At 41.3% G+C, this 23,610-nt stretch overlaps 1 protein-coding gene across 2 annotated transcripts in view; it reads right to left on the bottom strand.

The window, feature by feature from the left end:
- ANK3 (ankyrin 3) overlaps positions 1-23,610 on the bottom strand; it is a gene marked incomplete at its 5' end in the record, with an annotated part of 290,725 nt that overhangs the window by 126,891 nt on the left and 140,224 nt on the right. For both annotated transcript variants that reach the window (XM_082286216.1, XM_082286215.1), the window contains 6 exons: positions 2,869-2,967; positions 4,781-4,966; positions 8,310-8,408; positions 11,798-11,896; positions 12,295-12,393; positions 12,859-12,960. In XM_082286216.1, the coding sequence (XP_082142342.1) occupies positions 2,869-2,967; positions 4,781-4,966; positions 8,310-8,408; positions 11,798-11,896; positions 12,295-12,393; positions 12,859-12,960 (684 nt within the window). The remainder of the gene's footprint in view (positions 1-2,868; positions 2,968-4,780; positions 4,967-8,309; positions 8,409-11,797; positions 11,897-12,294; positions 12,394-12,858; positions 12,961-23,610) is intronic.

Below are 23,610 nucleotides of genomic sequence, written 5' to 3'. Positions count from 1 at the left end.
ATTTACTTACAGCACAGCACCACTGCTCACCTCCTGCCACACACTGAGAGTCATCAGCAAGCTCATCTCTTTCCTTGCCTTTGCTGTTGGAACCTCCTTCTTCCCTCAGGACTCTTGGAAACACACTGAAAACAGCAGCTGTGGAGGTCTCCTTTGCCACAGGCCTGCCCTCCTTTCTCTACATCCTTCCACCAGCTCTTCTTTTCACCTTGGCCTTAAGGCTCAGAGCTCTGCCTTCATCCTACACATCCATTCACATTTTCTCCACCTTTCCCCGCCCTGACTACACCGATGGTGGCAGCCGGCTACTTGTCCTGCCCTCACAAATCTGTCTTCACATTGCCCCTCACACAAGTTTCTTCTGTTACCATAATCCTCTCCTCTTGCTCAAATCTCTCCCCAGAATTCCTACTTTCCTGAAGAGTCTGAACATAAATTGAGAGATAGACAAGTAGTGTTGATTTGTCTTTATTTAACAAGAACAAAGGAAAAATGGTGGTTTGCGAAAGCACAAAGTACACCTGACACCCCATCTTAGAAGTCTGCCCTTTGCACTTCTGAAAGCTACAGTACATATGGTAATATTTTATTTGGGTTACGGCCCTCCCATATCTTTGCTCTGTTGCTCATCTCATATTGTCAGCAACTCAAGTAAGAATCTTTCTCCAGAGGGAAAGACAGCACACTGTGGACAGTGCTTACAGAAATTTAAACAAGGGGCAGTGAGGTGGCAATGAGCAGGATGTACCCGTGGGTCATTTTCAGTACCTGTTTTGCAACTTGGGTAATCGAAAATCAAGCAAGGGCTCTGCTACTTGGTGCTGATAATTGCCATGTCCTATTGCATGTTTGCCTACAAATCCACTGCTCTACCAGAACCCAACCTACCTCTCTGTGCAGCACCTTCTTCCCCCACAGCCTGATAAGCACTAAAGAACAAAATTCAGCTCCATATTACTGTTATTTATCCTGCAATTCTTTCTGTCACAACAACTTTATCTGGATTTGCAACTGCAAAGAGATGAGCGCTCCCTCTCTCTCTGGATGCCCCTGCCCCGTATCACAAGCACAAACAGGTGCTCAGTGCTCCCTGGGCCACAGCCTCAGCCCACCGCTCCTTCAGGCTGATGTCACTGCATCTGCACTTCCCCAGCTACCCCAGAATTCCGTCTCCCTCTGATGATGACAACAAATGGAGGCAAAAGTTAGAATGTCCAGGTCTTGAAGGGGAGGCAAGAACAGCCTTATTACTTTGGATGTACTCTCCGTAAGTGCCCCTAATCCAAAACAGAGCTGCTGAAGCCTAAGACTTATTATTTTATTAAAACAAGCACAGGCAGATGGTATTTAGTGCACTGGTACTAAAGCTGCTAATTGCGAATGTAGTAGCATTGCTAATCCCTAATCTTGTTTCTGAGTGGGAAAGAGTTGACCCAAGACCCCATTTGTCTTCCTTGCTTCTGTGATTAGGGCTTATCAAATACTCAATGCCAAAGCTTAGGATGGTATGAAATGCCTTAATGCTCTAATTGGGTCAGTTAAAGGACTTGGAAGTCAGAGGTCAATGTTATCAGTGAAAACAAAGCAATGGGTTTGCAGTGCTTGTCATAAAAACTTTGCTGCGTGTAAGTATGTTCCTTAACTACAGAAGCATTCCAGTTTTTACCTATATAATCTATTTGCACTAAAATACTGCAAATTCACTTTTCCCTTTGTGCAAATGCTGTAAGCAGTGTCACAGTACTTTTCCTCTTGCAAAAGTAATAAACATAACACATGATCAAAATCTCAGAAGAGGAGCTGCTGGATTATCCATGTGACATAATTCCCCTCATAAATATAATCTTGAATTTATATTGGCTTTTTTGTTTACTTTTTCTAGTTTAATTGAAAGATTGCTCCAGAATCTCATTTGTTATATTTAATATTCATTATCAAGCAATTATTAATTAAATGACATTAATTACTAAGATTTAATAGGAAATACCTAAATTTCTAGACAACCTTTATTCATGGCCAATTTATGCCTATTTACTCTTACATCAGCATTTGCCTTCACTTTGAATGCCTCTTGTTCCCTTGATTTTATCTCCCTATTGTCCTGGATCACTACCACATCTCTTCCCTGGCTCTGCTTTGGCAAGGTTTGGTGAGCCAAAGCCTTGCACAGCCTCAGTTTGTTTTGTTTGGGGGTTTATTTATTTATTTGGTCTCATGCCTGGCACCACAATCTTTCCTTGCCCTTCGTATTGCAGCCCTATTCTTTGTGCTGTATCCCTACCCATGTAAGTTTTGGGTTTTCCCCTGCTCTTCCAACTCTATTTAACTTCCCTCTATCATTTCCTGTCTTTCTCCTGCTTACATTATGGACTCTGCTTCTAGATCTCATTTCATTTCCTACCTGTCCAGTTTCTCAGATTTCCTTTGTGAACCACCTGGCTCTCGTGAAGGTGAAGGCAGTGATGATGCGGTGAAGGCACAGATGCTTTATTCACCACTACACCTGCACCTGATGTTCACTGGAAGCAACTGCACGGTGAGGGGAATTCAGCAGGGACACATCACTCCTGCCATATGTTACAGCTACAGGTGGAAGCATTTGTGTCACTGGATCCCAGCCCACCTTTTGCTGCTGTGAAAATAGCAGCTCCTTTTGATTAAAACAGAAGTTTTCAGAGGTGAGGTCTCGAGCTCAGGTTTGGTTCAGCAGCCCAGGGAAAGCCCCTTTACACCAGGTGGTGACAGAACCAGCTCAGCCAGGTCAGGCCCCTTGGCTGGTGAGAGTGATGTGCCTCTCACACCTCTTTGCAAAAGCTGTTGCCATGTGGGGATGAAGCAAATGAAGCACAACCCAGACTCCACACTTACCCTTGCAGTGAAGTCCACAGCAGCACCCCGATTTAACAGCAATGTGGCTACATTGATATTCCCATAGTGAGCAGCTATGTGGAGGGGAGTGAACCCACTCTGCAAAAAAACAAAACAAAACACAACCAATAGAAACTTTTTGTTAAACATCGCACTAGTATTCCACATTTCATAGCACATCACTGACAAAAGCTAGTAACAGGAGTCTGCTGCAAGTCACCACTCCAATTCTGTACTAGTTTTCACTCACTGATGTTTATTTATAGTATCTCAGGGAATCTAAATAAAATCACAGTGCTATGCAGGAGGAAAAAAAGTTAACATCATTATTCTAGAAGATAAAAAGTTGAATAAAGCTTTCAGTTATTCCAGAAAAATAGCAGCAAAACATTTGAGTATTAAAGACTTTTATAAGAAATTAGCTTCTAACTAGAAATATATAGTTATTGGTATTATGTCAGTCTTGCAAGTTAAATCTCTTAGAGATTCTTTGCAGAAGTTCAAATACAAGTCATTTAATGATATTTGCTAACTGGTTTTTATAAATTCAAAGTAGATGCAAATAAAAATAACATCAAAGACTATCTTAAATTATTAATATGGGTTGGGTTTTTTTCTTTTCCTAGGGTTAGCACCATAAAGATCAGTCTCCCACTGTGGGCAATCACACTGGGTTATGTTCAGACACCACGAGTTACCACCCTAATTAAAAGATGTCTTACTGATAAAATTACTTCAGCAACTAATTTTCATATTTAAGTAGTTTTACTTCCTTTTAAAATAATGCTAAAACATGCAGCAATTCCATCAGTCCTGCAAAGTATGAAACCTTATGGGAACTAGATGCATTTCTAAATTGTTAGCAAGCCATGCTAGCTGCAACTGCCTTGCTTTGGGAGTTTTGCAGCTATAAAACCACTCTCAGATCATTCTATTTGCTGACACCATCAAGGTAAGTGTCATGCAGAAGCCTAGAATCAGACCTGGATGCACAACATGACAGGGTTGTCTGCAGCTCTTAACACATCTGATAAACACATGCTCCATGAGAATCCCTGAAAACTCCATCTCATACAATACGGCCCTTTTATGATGGCACTCAGTTCCCAAGAATGCTTCGTTCTTACTTTTAAACCCTAGTTTCAGCTGCAGAAAGCCCTGGTCTCTAAACTACAGTCTTCTCTAGCACATGCTACTTCATTTCATCTAAAGCAGGTGTCTATCCTATAATAGGCGATGCAGACAGGAGGGAGAAATGATGCAGCAGCACTAAGTCATGGAGGAGTGATGATGCATATATATATTTATATATACCTCTGTTGTTCTATTCACCATCATCTAGGTTAACACATTTGGAAGCAAAGAGGGGGAAAAAATGAACGGTTAGTCCACCACTGGTGACATGGATGCGAAAAGCTTCATGATGGCTGCGTGGCATGGCAGCTCGGGTGGCAGCACGCCCGGCACACACGGGAAGCTCCACGGGGGGAAGCCAAATGAGCGAGTACTTTGAGTGCTAATTGTTACATGTTTACCAAAGTTCTCCAAGTAGCAGTTGCACAGACAACTGACTTTACTGCAGTATGACTTTACCAAATGACTTTACTGTACAGTACCTACAGCTCACCACTGCTTTCAGGAGTGGCTTTTGTTTCCAAGAGAATGATTCGAATAATATTGTGTTTATTATTTTCCATTTGCGAGGTTTCTACAAGATAAACGAACCCTGATTTAAACAGCAAGGGAATGGGGGAGGAAGAGGCAAAGGAGGCAAATGAAACGTTATTCTTAATCAGGTGTCAGAGGAGAAAGTTCTGTGTAACTGCAGCAAAATAATTCACATTGAGGGAGATCTCCCCTGGATGTGGTCAGCACCTGACAGCATCAGACCTTCTGGCTTTTCCCAACTGACCTTTGACTCCACGTCAGCGTTGTGGTCGTTCTGCAGGAGCAGAGCCGCCGCCTTCGTGTCGTCCTTGCGAGCCGCGATGTGAAGGGCAGGAAGGCGGACTTTTCCCTTCGTGTCATTTTCCAGCAGCAGGGAAACCACCTGGTCATGGCCTTGCTGCAAAGCTACTGCCAAAGGTGTGAAACCATCCTGCAACACACAACGGGCACCATCAACGTGTGTTCCGAACCTTCCATGGGGTGGGAAGGGGCAGCGAAGAGATCTCAGCGTTAGGAACAGAGCTGGCTCAAACTCAACCAAGCGTAACATGGTGCAAGTTAAAAGCAGCCTGCAACGACCCTGAGACTGGAATAAAGTGTTGGTGAACAAGGTTTCAAACACTCAAAACACCTTTCTGGCACTCCAGACACAACATAAAATTGTAAGACACAAATGACTGAGACTCGAGGAAAAAAAAAAAGCGTGAAATTACTCACAAATTCACAGTTAATTATACAGATACTTATTTATGTAAGTGCTTAATTATATAAAAATGTATAAAAAGCCAGAATATTAAAATTACAATAGCTAATGATGTCTTAATAGTAAATTATCATCCATTCCTTACAGATTATAATCTCCATTTTTATAATTATTTAAAAAAACTCCAAACAACTAAACAAACCAAAACAAACAAAACACTTGAGCTCTATCCTCTAATATATTTTATATGTGGGTTTAAAATATAATAATTGATTAAGAATACCACATTCTTCTAATGTACTGATGTTCTGCTACAATTTTTGTTAATGAAAATTTATATAATTTGACAGACAATCCTCTTACAAGAAATAGTTATTTCCTTTCAGATTTGCTAATAACCAAATCAATGGAGAATAAAAATCTGAAAAACAGAAGGTTTTTATTTAACAGATTTTAGAGCAGATTCCTCAAACACATAAAAAGTACAGTCTGGGATTTATAATTTTATGTCTTTAATTTTAATTTTATTTTACGGGTTCTTAGAAAACTAAAGAATGAAGGAGTCGTCATTTATATTCTGCTCCTTTCCAAACATTTGTCATTGCAACCCAGGAGCACATCCATCTTTACCCACGATAATACCCATAAATCAGTCCAAAAAATCACAAAGGAAAACTACTTGGGATATTTATTTATTCCATTTGTCTCCTGATGAATATATCCAAAGTCTGTATCACCAAACCTCATTGCAGCTTAGCTTTCTTTCACTTTTCGACTACTGCTGTCACGGTGAAACCATGTAACTGTGAAATAAAAGTTCAGCAGTGACAGAGAAAGGTAGATCCTCACTCTATGTCAACAGTGCAGAGTTGAAGTGTTAACTTTTTAACTTTCGGAATGAAAAGTTATGTTTTCAATAACAAATTTCTCTCTCTAACTTCAAAATAAAGAACACCTCTATTTAGGATGAGAAACAGGAGGGGTTCTGAAAAAGAGTGTTTTCAAAATTTTTGAGGGGAAGAAAACCCAAGAAAATCACTGAAATTCCTGGGTCCTAACAAGCAAGGTCCACCCCCCAGCCCGAGGAGTTTTATGCTCATTTACCCAGGTTTCCCTGCTGCCTGCATCTCCCCAGCACCGGGGCAGGCTCTGGGCTGCAGTCCCGGGCCACGAGCAGCTCCTGGGGTCAAACAGCCACGGGCAGAGGGGCACGGGCTGTGAAAGATGCTCTGCAGTCCTGACGGCCAAAAACCCTCGCTGAGCATCCCCACAAGAGGGCTCTGGCAATACTGCTCTGCTGTACCTGCAGAAATGGGGGCTCTTGCCTGGAGAAACTGGAGTTTTTGGCTTCCTGCTCTATTTACACATCAGAAAATTCAGCCACTTCACAGAAAGGTGGTGTAGACACCTACAATGTCTTTTCTTACAGGAAATAGAACCAACTGTTTTCCTTTAATTAGATTAAAACACCATGATTAAATAGTTGATTTTAAAGAATATTTAGCTAAGTGGCAATCCTTTAGTTACAAAAGTTTTTGCACTTAGAATGATGAAGAGAAATTGGATTTACATGAAAACCTGTACCAAGAGAGAAAGTAAGAAAGAACCCATAAACAACTATCTCAAACAAGGAAGGCAATAAAGGCACCACTGTTACGTAGTCTAGTATCTTCAAAGAAATTCTCATGGATAAAATTAGATTGCACCTTATCATCAAGCTGAGTTGGAAAAAAGCTCAACCTAAACTGATATACAGTGCTCAAGGGAAAAACAATACCAAAGAAAAAGAACCAAGTACCCATTCAAAACTTTTTAAAAAATCTGTTCTCAGAAAATCATACAGTGGCAAGAGTATTTTCAGAACTCAGAACCTGCTGTACATCTCTAGGAGGTCTATGTCTTCTTTCTTTCCAAGTTTTTATAAAAAAGTAGAAACAGTCCTCTGAAAACTAATTTTCAATTAATTTTCCAGATGTAAAGTACTTCATTTTGGTATTTCTTGACTTTCATATCTTTGAGCATTTCCTGAAAGTGGTATGCACATCTCTAGTTATAACTAACTTTTAGTGATTTTGGAAACACAGTTTCGATCCATTAGCGATTCATTTTTACTGTGTTGACTTCAAAAGAATAAGATTTCCTCTTTACACCATTATACAGTGATACTATGAGGTATAGTGGCAATGAACTAATTGTGCAGTTGATATTTTTCAAAAAGTAGGCCTTTTTCAAATAAGCATTATTTCCCTCACGGAACAGTACTGGTAGAGCAATTAGAATTCAATAAATATTAAAGAGAGCACATCCTGAACTACCTTTTTACATTTTGGTTGCAAAATCCTGGTAATAAGGCAACTGAAAATTCATCAGATTCAACACCTTTCTCAATGCCATACATTTACAACTATTAATATATTTGTTATTTATTTTCCTCACAGGTTGTCTTTTTCGAGTTAGAATTACTTTTTAAAGAAAGAAATACGAAGTGTTCCTCTAGAAAGACCAAAGAACACCTTTGAGGGTGGATCCTGTATCTTTCTGTCAGCTTGAAATGCTCCCTGCAGCAGCAGGTGGGGTAACCAGGTGCCACAGGGAGGGTACCAACTCAGTAACGAAGCAACTCAGGAAATGCCCCAAACCCCAAGTAACCCTGGGTTCTCTCTGATATCCCAGTGCTGGCCCAAAGCACAGGTGAACAGCTGCTCTTGCCTTCTGGTTGCTGCCCTTCTCACTGCTCACTATTTTTACTGAAAGCACAAAGAACTTCTATATTATACACACAGCTTCCCTGTGCGAGCACTTAACCTGAAAGATTAGCAGTTATGACTAAGAACACATCTATATTTAGAACTGTCTCTAGTTAAAGTAATTTTTTTTAATTTCAGAAATGGCAAGAGATAGTTTAAATTGCTGAAAAGCCCATAACTCTATTCATTAGCACACTTCACAGAGACAGCTTTTTATTAATCTTTAATTTTGTATTTAAAAGCCTAGTTTGATATACTCTGGCAGAAATCACTGCTGAAGCACATTTTGCTTTGTTCATAAAGTGTGAAATTCAAACTTTTACCTCTGTGGCAAGGCTTTGACTGGCACCATTGTCAAGAAGAAACTTAACAACCTCCAGGTGGTTTTCTTGGGCTGCCATATACAGTGGAGTGAAGCCATTCTGAAATACGAAAACAAAAGTGTTAACACCCCACAAACATCTTATACATACCACAGATCTGCCAAATGAGGGCAGATTAGGTGAAAAGCAAAAAAACTGTTTGCTCACAGACCAGCTAATGGCATGATCTACACTGGCTTAAGTGAAGATGGGAGAAGGGTAATATTTAAAAGGAAACAGAGGACTCTTTCAGCTGACCAGATACAATTCCCACAGCTAAGTGAGAACAATTCCTTTCATATCTGTTGTGAAGTTAAACTAAAAATCAATCTGGACAGATTATTTGGTGGCAATGAGCTCTGATTCCTGATAGCCACAGCACTGGAAATGCAAAACGGGACAGGGAAATACAATACAAGTCTGTAGTGAAAGCAAGACCAGTGACTCTTCAGAGTAATCGACTTTTTTTTCTCTTCTTTCCATTAGCTTTGACTTCTCTTTCACTTGTGCCAGCTACTTCTGCCTTCCATCTCCTCAAAGAGCTGCCTTCTGAGCACAGTCTGCTTGTGGGCACTGAGCTACTTCATATTTCAGGCACCAGGAGATGTGAGGATCGTTGGTTCTCAGCAGTTTGAGACAGAGGTTTATCAGTGTTCCTGACCACATTAGAGCATCTCTCAAATTATGCTTATGTGAGTGATTTCTATCAATGCAATACAAGTATTAGAAGCTACAGAGTTTAACTCATTCATTGGTGAATGCCTTCCTCTTACAGTCAATGCTTCTGTCTTTACCTTAATTGTAAACAGGTCACAGCCTGTCAGAAATAGAATTTTTTGGGATTAATATTAAAGCAATGTATTTTTTACCTATTGTTCTAAGAATTTCTGAAATCTCTGCCACAGTTAGACAGGATAGTGACCTAGATTTTGCAAAAGAACAATGGGGCTGAAAAAAGATGAGCTGAGGGAAGTTTGGCCACATATTTACATCAAACAAAAAACTGGGCTCTGGTGAGAGGTAGGGAGACCACAGCTTCAGACCTATGGCAGTGAAATTGGGCTGAGCTGTAGGAGCGCAGTGGGAACAGCTGAGAGACATCTGACAGTCAGAGCAGCAGGGCAGAGGGGCAGGGCACACATCCAGCACCGGGCACAGGAGAGCACAGGTGACCCGAGGCCAAGCACGCGGCCACGCTGGCAGCAGGGACAAAGAGGAGGTCGCAACAAAGGACAGCTGCAGAGGAAACGGATGTTTGATCCAAGAGGAACTTTACCACCAGCGAGACACCGAGCAGCTGTGAAGCCACATGTTTACAAGGCCTGCACAGGCAGCAGGGCCTGCTGCTGTTCCAGGACTTTGATATTTTGATCTCTCTTCAAGAAAGCATCGCTACAAGCACAAAGCAGGGGTTGAAGGGCTCACAGAGCCCAAGCCCAAGGCTAGCAATATGTTAATGCACTCTCCAGGACAGAGGTTGAACACTTCAGTCACCATACAGTCAAAATTGTACTTAATTAAAAAGAAAAGAAGCCAGGAAGCACTTGCTAAGGTACCTCATATGTCACACTACAAGTTATTACAGCAGTCTGGCATTTGTCCTCATCATTTCATGGCATACTCTGTATCTATTTACTAACTCAGCTAGAAATAAAGATTGATTTTTTTTTTATGTTTCAAACTTTTGCTGTTAGAAAGGAAGTAGGAAACACCACCTAACTGCTAGTTTCATAAAACAATTAATAGGCAGAAGTTCTCAGGACCAAATATTATTAGCATTTGGAGGCAGAGCAGAACCTTTTCTCCTATGTCAAATTTTGTAGAGTTTTAAACATCTTTCCACCCCATATTTTACATTTTCTTTTCTCTTTACAAAGAGGCTGGAATTGCCAGAAAGCCACAAGTCTGAAAAAAGCATTTTGTCTTCAGTAGTAATAAATAGCCCTTAGAAGAAGTGTAAAATTCAGACTCAGCACAAATTTATGGTTTGCTTTTTGGTTTTTTTTACAGGCAGGAAGATTTGGTTGAAGAAGGCCTAACACTGGCACTGTTAGCATGGAAGAGCTGTTACCTCCAAGGAAAGAGGAGAAAAAGCTCAAGGGAAGCTCAATACCACAGACAAAGCTGGTCCAGGGGCAGTTTGATAACAGGGAGCACCAGGCACCTCCTCCAAAGACGAACCCCAGCTGGGACATCTCACGGCCAGGTATTGATGTGGAATGGCCAGAAGATGTGTTACATGGGTGTTCCAAGTAAAGACTTCAAAGGCCTCCATCATGGGGTGGGGGAGAAACAAATCTTTAATTCTTTTACGTTAGCAAAGTAAGAGTAACATGTGGCAAAACCTTAGGGTGTATGGACAATGCAGTTATATAAGATGTTTACAATCTCAGATTATTTTTAGTTTCAGGGTTGAATACACAAGTTCTCAAACACAAGCAGAAAAGATTCTGTCAATTCCATCTTAATTTCTTTAACAGGAAAAGCACAGTTAATATTTCTGCTTTGTTTTACTTTTTAACAGCCATGGGAGATTTTACCTAAAAATACTTTTTGTTGTTGTTGTTGTTCTCTTTAAAGTTAAGTTATATGGTTCCAAATATTGCTGTATCAAGCTAGTATAAAAGAGTAAGAAAGAAGAACTGAGTCATTTATTTCTTTCATTTAGGTGAAAAACCCATGAAATATAGACCACAACTAACTAACTAACTTCTTGAAACAGATCCCGTTATTTTTTGTTCCTATTATTTGAGAGACCAATAAAAAATCCCACCCTCCTCCTTTAAAATGTAGTTTTTTTAAACAAACATTTATTTTCATGCCCACATCTTTATAATACAGAAAAATGGTAATCCTAGGCCAGATGAGAAGACTGTCTCTTCTCTGACACTGCCTGCCAGCCCCTGAACAGGGAGAACAGGAACAGGGTGGCTTGCAGGACACTGCTGGCACAGCTGCCTGACTTTCAACAATCTGTAGTTTATGCATTGTTTGAGCCAGTGATTCTCTGTTTTGTTTTACTGCTGTGCTTGTAGCACCAGCGCTGTTTTCTCGTATTTCAAATTCTCTATAGTTGACCTAAACGCTCATTCGAAGGACTTGAACCAAACCTACAAGCTCTGCATATGCCTGCAGTACCTCCTTGTGCAAGGAAAGGGGATGGGTTCAATTAAGCCTGAGACAGTGAATTACGTGAAACAGGATCCTTTGAAAACGTTCTCTCCCCCTCTCCTGTTCTATCACCGTCTCTTCCAGCTCTGACAAGGAGCAGCTTGTAGGACACTCCTAGGGCAGATCTGAGGTTCATCTCACTGACTATCAACCCTACTTTCAAGACCCAACATTAACACAGTAAGATCTACCAAATATACTTGCTAATATCGGAGTTTCTAGGAGGAGAACAATTTTAATGTCAGCAAAGTTGCTGGTACAGGGACATACGACTGTACCTGAGACTGTGCATTGACATTGGCCCGATTCGTGACCAACACTTTGACGACTTCTGCTTGTCCAGCGAGGGATGCTATGTGCAATGCTGTGTTTCCTTTCTGGAATTAGAGACAGTGACACTTGAAAAGGGTACAAAACCTGAGCATGAATACATAACAGTACAATCAAGAACATCTCCCACTTTAGAATATAGTATTTCTTGCAACAAAATACTCTTAAACTGAATACTTCTAATGGGTGTGTTATTCTAGAAGACATGGCATGGACAGAAACCAAAACAGGAATACACAGTTTGTTCAGGAAATCTCCTCCCTAGCAATCTGTGACATTTACTATCATCTGCTATCATTGTTTTTATTAAACAATTATTGAAACCCCGCCCTAGCAGTGGAAAATGGGCAATTACTGCTGCAGCACAGTCTGTAATCACTTGGCCAACACCTTGTGCCCAGGCCAGCAGCGTGAACAAGGGAACAACCAGATAGGCCTGACTGACCTTTGTGGCCGCATCCACACTGGCACCTCGCTGGATGAGCTCAGAGACAACTTCTACATGCCCTTCTTTGGAAGCGAGATGGAGAGCATTCAACCCATTCTGATTTAAAAAAGGAAGGGGAAAAAGAAAAGCAATTAGAAGGATTACCAAAGGTTTTCCAGCTTACCAAGCAAAGAGGTGACAAATAATTATTATCCCACTGAGAGGACTGTTTACAAAAAGCTACACTTAGGTAAACTTTACAAGAGCTAGATTATAAGGACAGAGTAAGAATTAAGTCAAGATATACTGGCTCTGGGGTCTCAAGCTCTGTGTACTGTTCCATGATCTAATGCAATACAAATAGAATGAAAGATAAGGTTGAACAGCACATTCTCCAGGTGCAAGTGAAATGGTGTCTGAGTAAAGGGTTAAAATAAAAAGTTTTCATTGGATAAGATATGTAAACATGGTTCATCAAAAGCCACAAAGTTATCTTTGACATGAAGTTCAAATATAAAGAGAAATTTGAGCAACAGTGAGAAAGGTATTTATCCAGAAAATTTGACCAAAATATTTTTCAACCTGATTTGAAATGTTGATGTCCACTCCATTTTTTAAGTAGTCAAGAGCTTTTTCCAAGTTGCCAGCTCGAGCTGCTCTCAGGTAACTTGCATTTGTGTCAGACTACAAGAAAAAAAGAAAAGTCCCATTAGAAATTAAGGCACAGTATAAAAACACATTTTGGTGGCAAAGGAATTATTAATGATACAATATATTGTACATCCACTTAACTAGACACAAAGATCCCAAACCACCTTATCAAATGTGGGTCAAATCTCGAGCAGGCAGCACGAGGCTCGACTTCACTCATGAATATGAATTATGGAGCACTGTCTCACACGCAAGGCCAGCAGCCAGGGACACATCTGGCACCCAGCATGGCACACAAACAGGGGGAAGCTCAGCACTGGCCTGCATGGAAACCACACTGCTCTTTCCAAAGGTGCCACACCACTTTCAATGTCCAAGCTGAACAGAGCTGACCAGTACTGTGAGAACTAACATGAGAGATTTAAAAAAAAAAATCAGAATACTCAACCTTGAAGGACTGGATTAGTGGAATTAAAAACCCCATAGTGCTACAAATGAACACATTTCAAAATCTCATGTCTGCTAACATTTTGGTTTATTTTCTCCATCCTTCATTTTACAGCACATTTTATTGACAACATCTGTCTACATTCAGTGAAGAAGCCAGAAATCTCTAGGTACAGTGCCATTACATAAACTGCATTTTCCTTTTTGTCAGACTTCGCATTAAAGATAGCTATGGAAATTTACTTCATGATGACTTCAGCTTTGAACGTAAGGACAGCAGAAATGTTGGTTAAGTCAGGAAGGAATCACTGAGAGCAAGTCCCATCCCCAGAGGGTTTTAACAAGTTATGCAAATATCCACGGAGGACAGTTTAGATAATGCTGATCCTGCCTTGGAGCAAATGGAATGAACTGGGTTAGCTTTCAAGAGGGACAAATCACATAATCTTTGATTTTATCTGTGCCACAGCTTTCCCTGGCATGTTGGGCAGTCAACACATTTTTTGTGCCCTCTTCTAGATTGGTATAGCAGGAATTGTCTGGGTTCTTTCGCTCTCAGTATCATTTCATCCCAGGCTTACATCATTGCAGCTACCAGCACATTGTGATCTTTTCACATTTCTGAAAGAATGCAACAACTACCTTTAGACTAAACAATAACGGTTGTGAGTGCTAAGAGAAATACAAAGCACCCTGGCACCAAAGCTCAGTTACTTATCTGTTGCTCAAATATAAATATATATATTTTAATTCCAAATTTCTGGATTTGCTGTAGAGTCTCCTCTCCTGTCGATACAGCCACTGCAAACTGGATGTTGTGTTCAAGCATTGCTCCAAGCCCATGGGGAGCCACCTTCATGGGCAGGATGAAGCAATCTTGGGCTCGACAACACTGAAATGGTAAGTGTGTAGGAAATCTGCTTTTCTCCTTGTACCCATACAAGCTACAAGGCCATTTTAGCAGTACTTCCACTACAACAAGATCTCACTTCTACGAAGAGGACCATTACTTACGAACCAATACTTATGAACTCCCTGTTTTCTCCCGAGTTTTGCACACTTGGCATTCCACTTTGCAGTGACAAGTCACCAGCTTACATTCTTCCCTGCTCTTTATCGCTCTTTTCCAAGCATGCCACACTGATCATCACGAACCAGCTTCTGCAACGTCCTTCCAACAAAACAGCCCCCAAATACTGGTGTTTGGTTAAGCTTCACCAAAAACAAGGTGCTGCTGCAAAGTACACGGTCGTAACTGTAAAGACCATGGGGAAGAAAAGCTGCCTTGAGAGCTGCTTTCATTTGGGAGATCATCTGAGTTGTGCAATGCAGATTATTACAGGAGACAGGTCATATTCTCAATGCTTAGCAACAGCAGTCACTGGGGTAAAAAACAGGTCAGCATTTTATCAGCATTACTAAAGGTATGAGGGAGGACTCAATAGAGCGGGAGCCTTTTTGTCAGAGGGCAATGGCATCTCTGTTTGGCACAGTCAGCAGGGGGACAGAATTAACATCAGCTGTTTACAGCTGCTCCTGGGTGGGGAAGGGATGTGCCAGAGCCGCTCGCTCTGGAAAATCAGATTCCGCCAGGCGCATTAATACACACCAGACAAGGAACGCTGCTCGTCCGCAGACACATCCTAATCCAATCTGCTCAAACAAAATGCAGGGGGAGAGGCACAAGGAGCAATAAATAGCTGATAATCACGTTAATCACTAACTACAGTTTCACTGTGGAGGGAGAGCAATGTCTGTGTCTTTTACAGAGTTGGGCATGACTTTTGGACTTAAGGATTCTTGGAAGACTTAAGGACTCTTGGAAGCACTTGGTCACTAACAGGAGGAAGGATAAACTTCAGGTCACAGTCCCAGCCTTGAGGCAAAATAAAAATGTCTCAAACCAAGCTATCTCAGGTGCTGTTAAGTGGTGCACAAATCCACTCCTGAAATCCCTCAAGCTAACAGCAAGTCCTCCTTTGCTAGCCATCCCTCAAAACTCACTCCAAAACAGCTAAAAGTGTCCAGACACGCCACTGACACCAGCAGCCAGGCTGCCATCCGAGCAGTGGGGTCAGTGTGGTGCTGGGCCCAGCATCCCATTCACCTTTCAGCCTGGACTCCTAGTGCTCAAGCACAAGGGCACTGTGCAAGAAAAGCAGCACTGACACATGCAGGCATGACACCAGCAACTGGGAAGCACTCAGAGAAGCTGCCTTTAACAGCACGCTGGCGATGACCCAAACCCTCCCTCGGTTCAGCTGGTCTGAGCTGGCACTTCCAGTTTCCACCTTACTGGTTTCCAGTTACTTGAACGTGATGTGAGCCAATCTGTGAAAGTGCATGAATTGCCTTAGCAGCCAGAGTGGAACACATCCCTGTGCTTTGAGAAAGGGGAAAACCTTTTTTTTCTGGCCTTGGCTGAAGGTCCAAAGCCCTCAGATGGGGTTAGCTCACCCATTCTGGGCCACCATGCACAGGAGCTTTGAGATTTGCACAGAGGGGTAACAGACTAAGGGTGTACAATTGTGCAAGAAGCTCAGCAGAGTTTCTGGGATTCTCTCCATCCATTTCCACCTCTGCCATAAGCAGAAACAAGCAGTAACACTAGAGGGAAAACAGGGACAACATTGTTGGAAACCAAAAGCAGTTTCAGCCTCTCTAAAAGCATCATTGCCAGCTTCCACTTTCCCTATAACTAAGGCATGACTTCAGACCTGCTCAGATAGAGGAGAGACTTTCAAGCCACCTTCTGCCCTGCAAAATGTCTTGAGTACCCCTGCTAAGGGGTAAACTTCCAAAACCTGGAGAACCAATGAACACTCTCCATCCAAAACCAAAGGAATTGATCAAAAACATCAATCCACAACTTTTATGTTTCTGAACCCCAAATTTCCCAACTTTACATTTGTATTTTAAGCCTAAATTTGTTGGGTTTGGTTTTTTGTTTTTAAATAGCTCAGTAGAGTAGAAAAACGTTATGTGCAATTGGCACTGTTTTGTTCAAAAAAGAGCATCTTGGAGTCCCTGCTAGAGCCTGTAAATTGCCTCAGCGTTACAGTCAGAAACAGCACCAGAGCTAGGCTCAAATCACTGGAGGATTTTAAAGATCAATGAAGTGTAAGAATAATGTTAATAATTATTTTTCTGGATTGCCATCATTCCTGGAAGCCCATCTCAAAGACTGATAAAGGACCTGCTATATGAAGTGCATTAACAGCCACAGTAGGGGGGAAAAGGGTTTTGGGTTTCCAGCCATCGCCCAGCACACCCATGTGCTCCTCTCTGTGGGCAGTTCTTCTCCACATGCCCATTGCCACCTTCCAAACCAGCTGGTGTTGGAAAATAAGGACATTCCCCCACCAGACCCAATGCCTTTATTCTTCAATACTAATTAAACTTCAATATTCCTGAGAAGCATTCTGGATGCTTGCAGCCTGTTCAGATCCCTTCCTCTTCTTTTGTAATCAATCCAAATATGAAATGAAGATGAAAATTGGCTTTTGATTCTCCGTGGTCTTAACAAATATCAAGAGAACAACAGGCATGGGACATGCAATCAAAGCACCCTGAATCTTAGATGCTCTTGCAGTCAGCCACAAAGATTGAAGCCCTTCCTGTGCATTTGCACTGGATCCCTGTTGTCAGGCTGTGTCCCCAAAGCCTTTCCCTGCTCCCTCATGGGCTTCCTGTGGCTGCTACCTTTTCAAATTCTAGATGCAGATTAAAATTAAAAATCAAGATTCTTACAAGTGTTTTAATTCTTGGAGAGACAAACTTCAGATCCCGTGCACAGCATTTAGCTCTGGAATGGTTATTCAGAGAATATTTAATAAACAGTGGGTTTATGGGAGTACCAGTACTGATGAATACATAAAATCAAACTTTTTCTTCACAGATGGAATGATTTCTCCCCTCTCTCCCTATATTTTCTTGGAAGAAAAAGGGACTGTTTCTAGTTTTAAGAAATGTGCAAATGAAGATGACTGGCTACTGAAGGCAGGTTTTATGCAATGTGTATTTCTTTTAGATTTGTGTATTTCCCTTTAATGTACGATGCTATAAAAAAGCCCCTTCTCTAATGTACAGCAGGCTGATGGGCTTGCAGACTGCAGGCTGCCTGCAGCACACAACAGGTTTTCCAGTCTGCAGCTCATTTTCAACAGCCTTCGTCCCAGGGACATCTCAGGAAAGGGCTGAGGCTGCATAAGCTGTGCTGGCAGCAGCACTCTGTTTGCCAACCTTTCTTTACCTTATGGTCCCCTAGTCCCGCCACAAGATGAAGACTCTGTGGTGCACAGGGACCTGAGAACTGCTTCCCCATTTTGAGGAAAAGCTACAACAGTTTAAAATATTTCTATTGCAGCAAAGACTAACTCCTAAGTCACTTGGATATTACCTTAAGCCTCCAGAAAATGCTGATGCTGACTCACGCTAGCAAATACATATTCACTCTTTTTCTTCAAGTGCTTCCAGCGAAGTAAGAGACTATTTATCATGGCTAAAGATGAAAACTATTAGAAAATTTGCACTGTCAATCCAGGGTCTGGCCTGTTTTTCCATTGCACTACAGAGGGTCCCTTAAGAAGACAGAGAATACCTATTATTGAGTGAACCCTTGAAAGTGCAAAGCCATTATTTTTAACGTGCACAGGCCTCCTCCCATATTGGTGGTATTTTATTATGCTCATCTCTCTTTCCTTTGTGTTCTGCTTACAGTGGCCTCTTTTTCAGATTAAAAATCCAGTCTTTTTTCACATTGGGAGCAGGGTTTTGTTTTTCACTCCATCTTTAACAGTAGCTGTTGTGAAGGGAAACCCCCAGCAGGTTCCCATTGTGCCAGAGCAGGATGCATTCTGGCTTGAGTCCCAACAAAAAGATGCTAACCATGCCTAACATTTGTTGTGGGGAGAGGCAATGACCTCATTTTAAGGGATGAACTTATGTTACTTCCATTTGGAAATGTGCTCAACAAAGAGTCTTGCAACAGCATGAGGTGATCTGAGGAAATGGGTGATAACATTTTTGCTTATTTTTGATAATAGTGGGCTTACTGCAGCCACTGGCAATTTTTTTGCAGGAAAGCTTAACTCTGATGGGCACTAAGCATGACGCTGGAAATGGGAGGACCTTGGCATTTCTTAGATTTTGCTCCTATGCTAATTTAGAATTTTCCTCCAAGTAAATGTGTTACCCTCACTTGGTAAGCAACAAAATTTTATTCCAAATAAACTACAGCAGCCAATTAACAGCAGTGTCTGGACCACATGAAATAAGCCAGCCACATCACTGTCATGGGGAGACTCTTCATCAGTCCTCCAAGAGGCTCTAATCCCTTGTATTTCCCTGCTACCTTTTAACTAAATCACTATTAAAATTTTCCAATTGTATCTTCTTTATTAGAAAGGGGACTGATTGCACTGGATGAATGATGTTCTCTGTGCAAACAAATACTCATGCTTTACATCCCATACTACTGTATGCATTTCTTCTGATAAGGATGTACCAGCCTGGGGCCAACTGCTATCATCCTCAGCTGTGCTGTTAATTACCCTTCAGAGACATGCTTTTGGGATCACAGCCCGAAACACAACCTCAGGGCGACAGGAAAAGCTCCACTCCTAGTGCCTGACAATTCAGAGGATGCATCTTTTGGCTAGGGAAGGCCAGCTGTTTTGAACATGATTGCAAAAAGAGAAACAATATAATTACTAATCAAAAACCAAACGAATCCCTCTAATTGTTTGCCCTATCACACAATTTAATCATCAACTTTCTTTGATCATATTATTGTATTGAGCAGGATAAAGCAGCCAAAGATATGATGCTATTTGGAATGTCCCCATAAAGGGCCCTATTCCAACATGATAACTTCAGTATGTTTTCCACACGCTAAAAACCATGCTGGTTTTAGGCTGTGCAAAACTTTCTTCATGGTCTACCCTCGTGGAGACTAAAACTTCTTGTATTTCTGCAAAATTTGCATGTGAATCTATAATCGACTGCATTTTCAACAAGTGAGGATCAATCCCTGTACAGTAATCAATCTTATCATGCTTGTAGAGAAAAATGAAACATCTCCTGAAATGTTTGAATGAAACATTAAAGCAGTTCAAAACAAGAGCAGAAAACTCACTTTAGATGCAGCTCCTTCCTTCTAGAAATCTTTGGCCAAACCAGGAAAACAATCATGAAAACAAGTAAGCCTCTTTCCTTGCCAGACCACAAGACAAAGTGCAGGTTTAGTATAAACCATTTTCAAGATCACTTACACCACTCGACCTCTTGGAGTCTGTCTTGGCAAAATGCTGAATATGCGCCCCGTTCCCATGAAAAATGAACCACTTGTAGTGGAAGGTGGTTCAAAAGGACCCACAGCCAGAGATGTTAAGGCTGGCACATCCAAGAACGTTTCACAGCTTCCAGTAAAGAAGGTGTTTGTGGCTGCCCTTAACAGCACAGAGAGGTCCAGAGCGCATTGTTTGCTTGCAGTGACAAACGCCTGCTGTGGAGCTGTGATGCAGCTTGCTCACTGTGTAAGTTGCTTAGACTTTGTGCATGCAGCCTTCTTCAGTCAGTCCTGTGACTTGTGACACCACTAATCCCGCCTGGGTGTCTTTAAATGCCTGAAATGACTGCTTCCTAAGAAAGCTCAAGCACGAGATAGAAAGGAAAACCAGCTGCTATTGTTTTGATTCTCTACGAATAGCAAAGGGGGTTGTGATTTCCAAGGCACAAAAGACACAGAGCTATGGCAAACTCTTGCCTAACATTCACATTTAATATCTGTAATATGTTGAACATAATATCCAAGTTGAAAATGCCCCTAAAGATGTCATCTCTACTTTATTTACTTGCCAACATAGATACTCAACAAATACAGAATAACTTAACTGCAATTCTATACAAAATTATGATCTGACAACCCAACCAAAACCATCTGAACTGAGACCAAACGTGTCCCACAGAGACAAAGTTCAGACAGGAGGTGAGGGTCTACACTATTTCCATACACCTTGCCCATTTGCACAGATGAAGTTTTGAGATTTTTGAAACACAGGTTTCATGTGCCAGCTTCACCTGAAGAATTTATGAAAACAATTACTGGTATGAATGTATTAAATTAGTAACACCAAAAGCAAGATCGAGGACTACAAAAATCAATGTACATCTGCGAAAAGCAAACAAGCTTTCTAAATATGCAAGAACAACAAAGTACAAGAATAATTTTAATGGGAAAACAACATAGAAGTGTATAAGAAGACTGTAGAAGTCTTTAATACTGACTTTTCAGCTATCAGACTGCTGGATGAAAAGACAAATGACAAGGTAAATTGGGACACACTGTTGAAGACCCTAAAACTGGCAAAATCCCTGGTTTTACCAGTGAATCACTGTACTCTATGACAAGTGACAACCAGGGTAAGAACCATGCCCTTTGTGACCAACTCACATGTATAGGCAGTGAAAAGGATCTGATGCATTAAAAGGCAAAAGATTTGGGCATTTCAAATTCAAGACTCATTCTCCAGGCTGAAGGTCTCAGCTGCTAGAAGTTTATTTCAAACTCTGGGAAGAAACTCCTGAACCCATAATGACTCATCTCTCACTCTCTTAAGTTTTCCTACCATACATTTACAAGTGAAAAATAAATCCCTGGCTTTCATAACTGCTACCACAGTCACAAAGAGCCAGAGAAGGGCTGGATGTGCTTCGAGGGCTTCTTCTTATGTTTATATTCACCTGAAGATAATAACTCTCTTATACGTCAAGCTAGATGAGATGCCATTGATCTCCTCTCTGTTATTTTTCTCTCAGAAACTGACTATCCAATGAGCAAGGAGATAATTTCAGCACATCTCAGGCCCAAGTTTAAAGCCACTTCCATGCTAAAGTCACATTCTTCAGATCCCTGCATGAATAATATCAGCCAGTCCACCTCCTCTTCTCTTTGTGCATCTCATTTTAGAATCAGGACCCAAAAAGAAGAGGAAAAGAATTCAGCAACTCTTGTCAAAATATTTTGTAAAGGGTTTTTATTTGTCTATAATTTCAGATGGGGGAAAAAAAAATCATATCAACCTACATGAGATAATACTGTTGATTTTAGGGAGAGAGATTTTATTTCATATTGAAATATTAACATAAATATGCTTCAATCAGATGTGGTGAAACTAGTGGTAGTAACATGAAGAAAACTCAAGTCAGGGGAAGTGCAATGAACATAAATTTTCCCTAAAAATACTGTAGCAAATAAGCTATAGAAACTATAAACAAGCTACATAATCTATTAAGAGTTTTCAGTACCATGAATTCAGAATTTCTACTTAATGCCTGCTTTTGAAGTCAACTTTCATTTAAAACCAAATTGATTCTGCCTTGGACTTTGAAATGATAACTATCATTAAACTGAAAGATTGTTTGATAATAACTGCTCAAGCCATTTCAGTAGTGGCAAAAATATACACAGGCACACACCAATTTACCCGGCCAGCACTGCAAACCCCACATATAATTACAGTTTAGGGTTTTTTAGGCTTAAAAGGCATTTGAATGGATAGTTTTAAAGCTATCCACTAGAGGTTTAATTTTTCTTTATTTTTGCAGGGGACATACAGTTTAGGATTCTTACAAGAATTACAAACCTTTATCAGTTTATGAGTGCCAATGCATTGGTTTCCATAGCAGGGATTATGACCTGTATCAGGAGTAAAGAACCTCTTCCAATTACACACTTGGACACCTTGTTGAAGAGTTTCTATCTGGAAAACTCCACATGGCTGATGTGACAGACAGAGAACCTGAAGGGCCAGTGGAAATTATCTAAAGAGCTTTTGGGTACTAAGAGGACTCATGTGGCAAGATTTGCAACACAGCCATTAACTTGGTACCAGTGTGTTCTGCAGGGCCAGTTAGAGGCATCCCATGAGGTCTGTCGTAGCAGTTCACCTTAGGAGAGCTTGTAACATTTACAGAACCACCTGTCCTGACACCTCTTTGTAGACCTGCTGTGAAATAGATATACCCTGGTACAAGGAGAGAGAATCAGTGGAACCAAGAAACCAAAGGATTCAAACATCCTCCTAGAGCCAAAGACTGACTGAGGTAATTTTGGTGGTTCAGGAGGAAAAATACCTAACTAGCACTTCCCAAGCTCATGAGGGCAATTTCACACAGGAGAGTTAACAGTCCTCAAATGCAGGAGCAGAGCAACCTGCCAGGAAACAATTTTAATCTTGGCCTGGGGATGCATGAGACCTATTGGAGAATACCATCAGGGAATACTTCAGGCTGTGCTGGCTTAGCCGTGTCCTCCTACAGGAGCTGCAATTCCCTGCTGACCACAACCTGCCATAGCTTGTTTTCCATTTCAGTCTGCTGTTGTGGATACGACCCAGTAACTCCAGGCCCATTTTGTAACCCACCACACCTCTGAAAACCACAAAGGCAATGCAGAGCAAGCCAGAGTAGATGTTAGACACACTGCTGCAAACACTGAGGAAAACGTGCCCCTTTCTCCCGGGCGTGGTGCCGTGGGACACGGCCTGCACGGAGCTGTGGGGCTGGGCATGGGAGAGCCACCGGCCTCTGCACCTCCCTGCAAGGCCTTTCCCCTCCTCTGCCATGATTCAACACTGACATTCACCGCTGTGAATCTGTGCAACGGCGTGGAAAGTTCTGTCGTAGCATTTGTTGGGGCTGTCTGCATGAAATGTATTCAGTGGCGTGCGCAGCAAACGTAAATTAGTTTACAAGTGTTTTGTTCCTCACTCCACGTGTTCCAGGTTTGAGGATGAGCTCAGATTCCAATGGGAAAAGTGCTTTTTCCAGCCCAAGCACCAAAATCTGTGAGCAAAAATCAGAGCCCTGCAACTGTTATCTAAATTTAAACTCTAGTTTAAAGCTCTTAAGTCCTATCCTAACTCTAAATACAAAATTCTATTCTAAAGCAAAAGGAGGGATCTAAATCACTGCTGGGGCAAGGGCAGGACCAGCATTTACAGGTACAAACAGATTGAAAACAGTGATATAACAGAACAACCCGAGCTATATGGGGTCTTTGAGATCAACAGGGGGAGAAAGAAAACACAGAGCTCAGTTTTATTCTTAGAGTGAGAGAAAATTACCAAATATACAGATAAATCACTGCAGATCAGGTGATGCCATTTTCACACAATGACTTTTCAGTTACAGAACTGAACTAGTATTTTTCTGGCTTTCAAAGCCATTGTGCAT

Source organism: Coloeus monedula (assembly GCF_965178545.1).
Source record: "Coloeus monedula genome assembly, chromosome: 8".
Classification (NCBI taxonomy): Eukaryota; Metazoa; Chordata; class Aves; order Passeriformes; family Corvidae; genus Coloeus; species Coloeus monedula.
The sequence above is the reverse complement of the archived record's forward strand: the minus strand, read 5'-3'. Positions and strand labels throughout refer to the sequence as shown.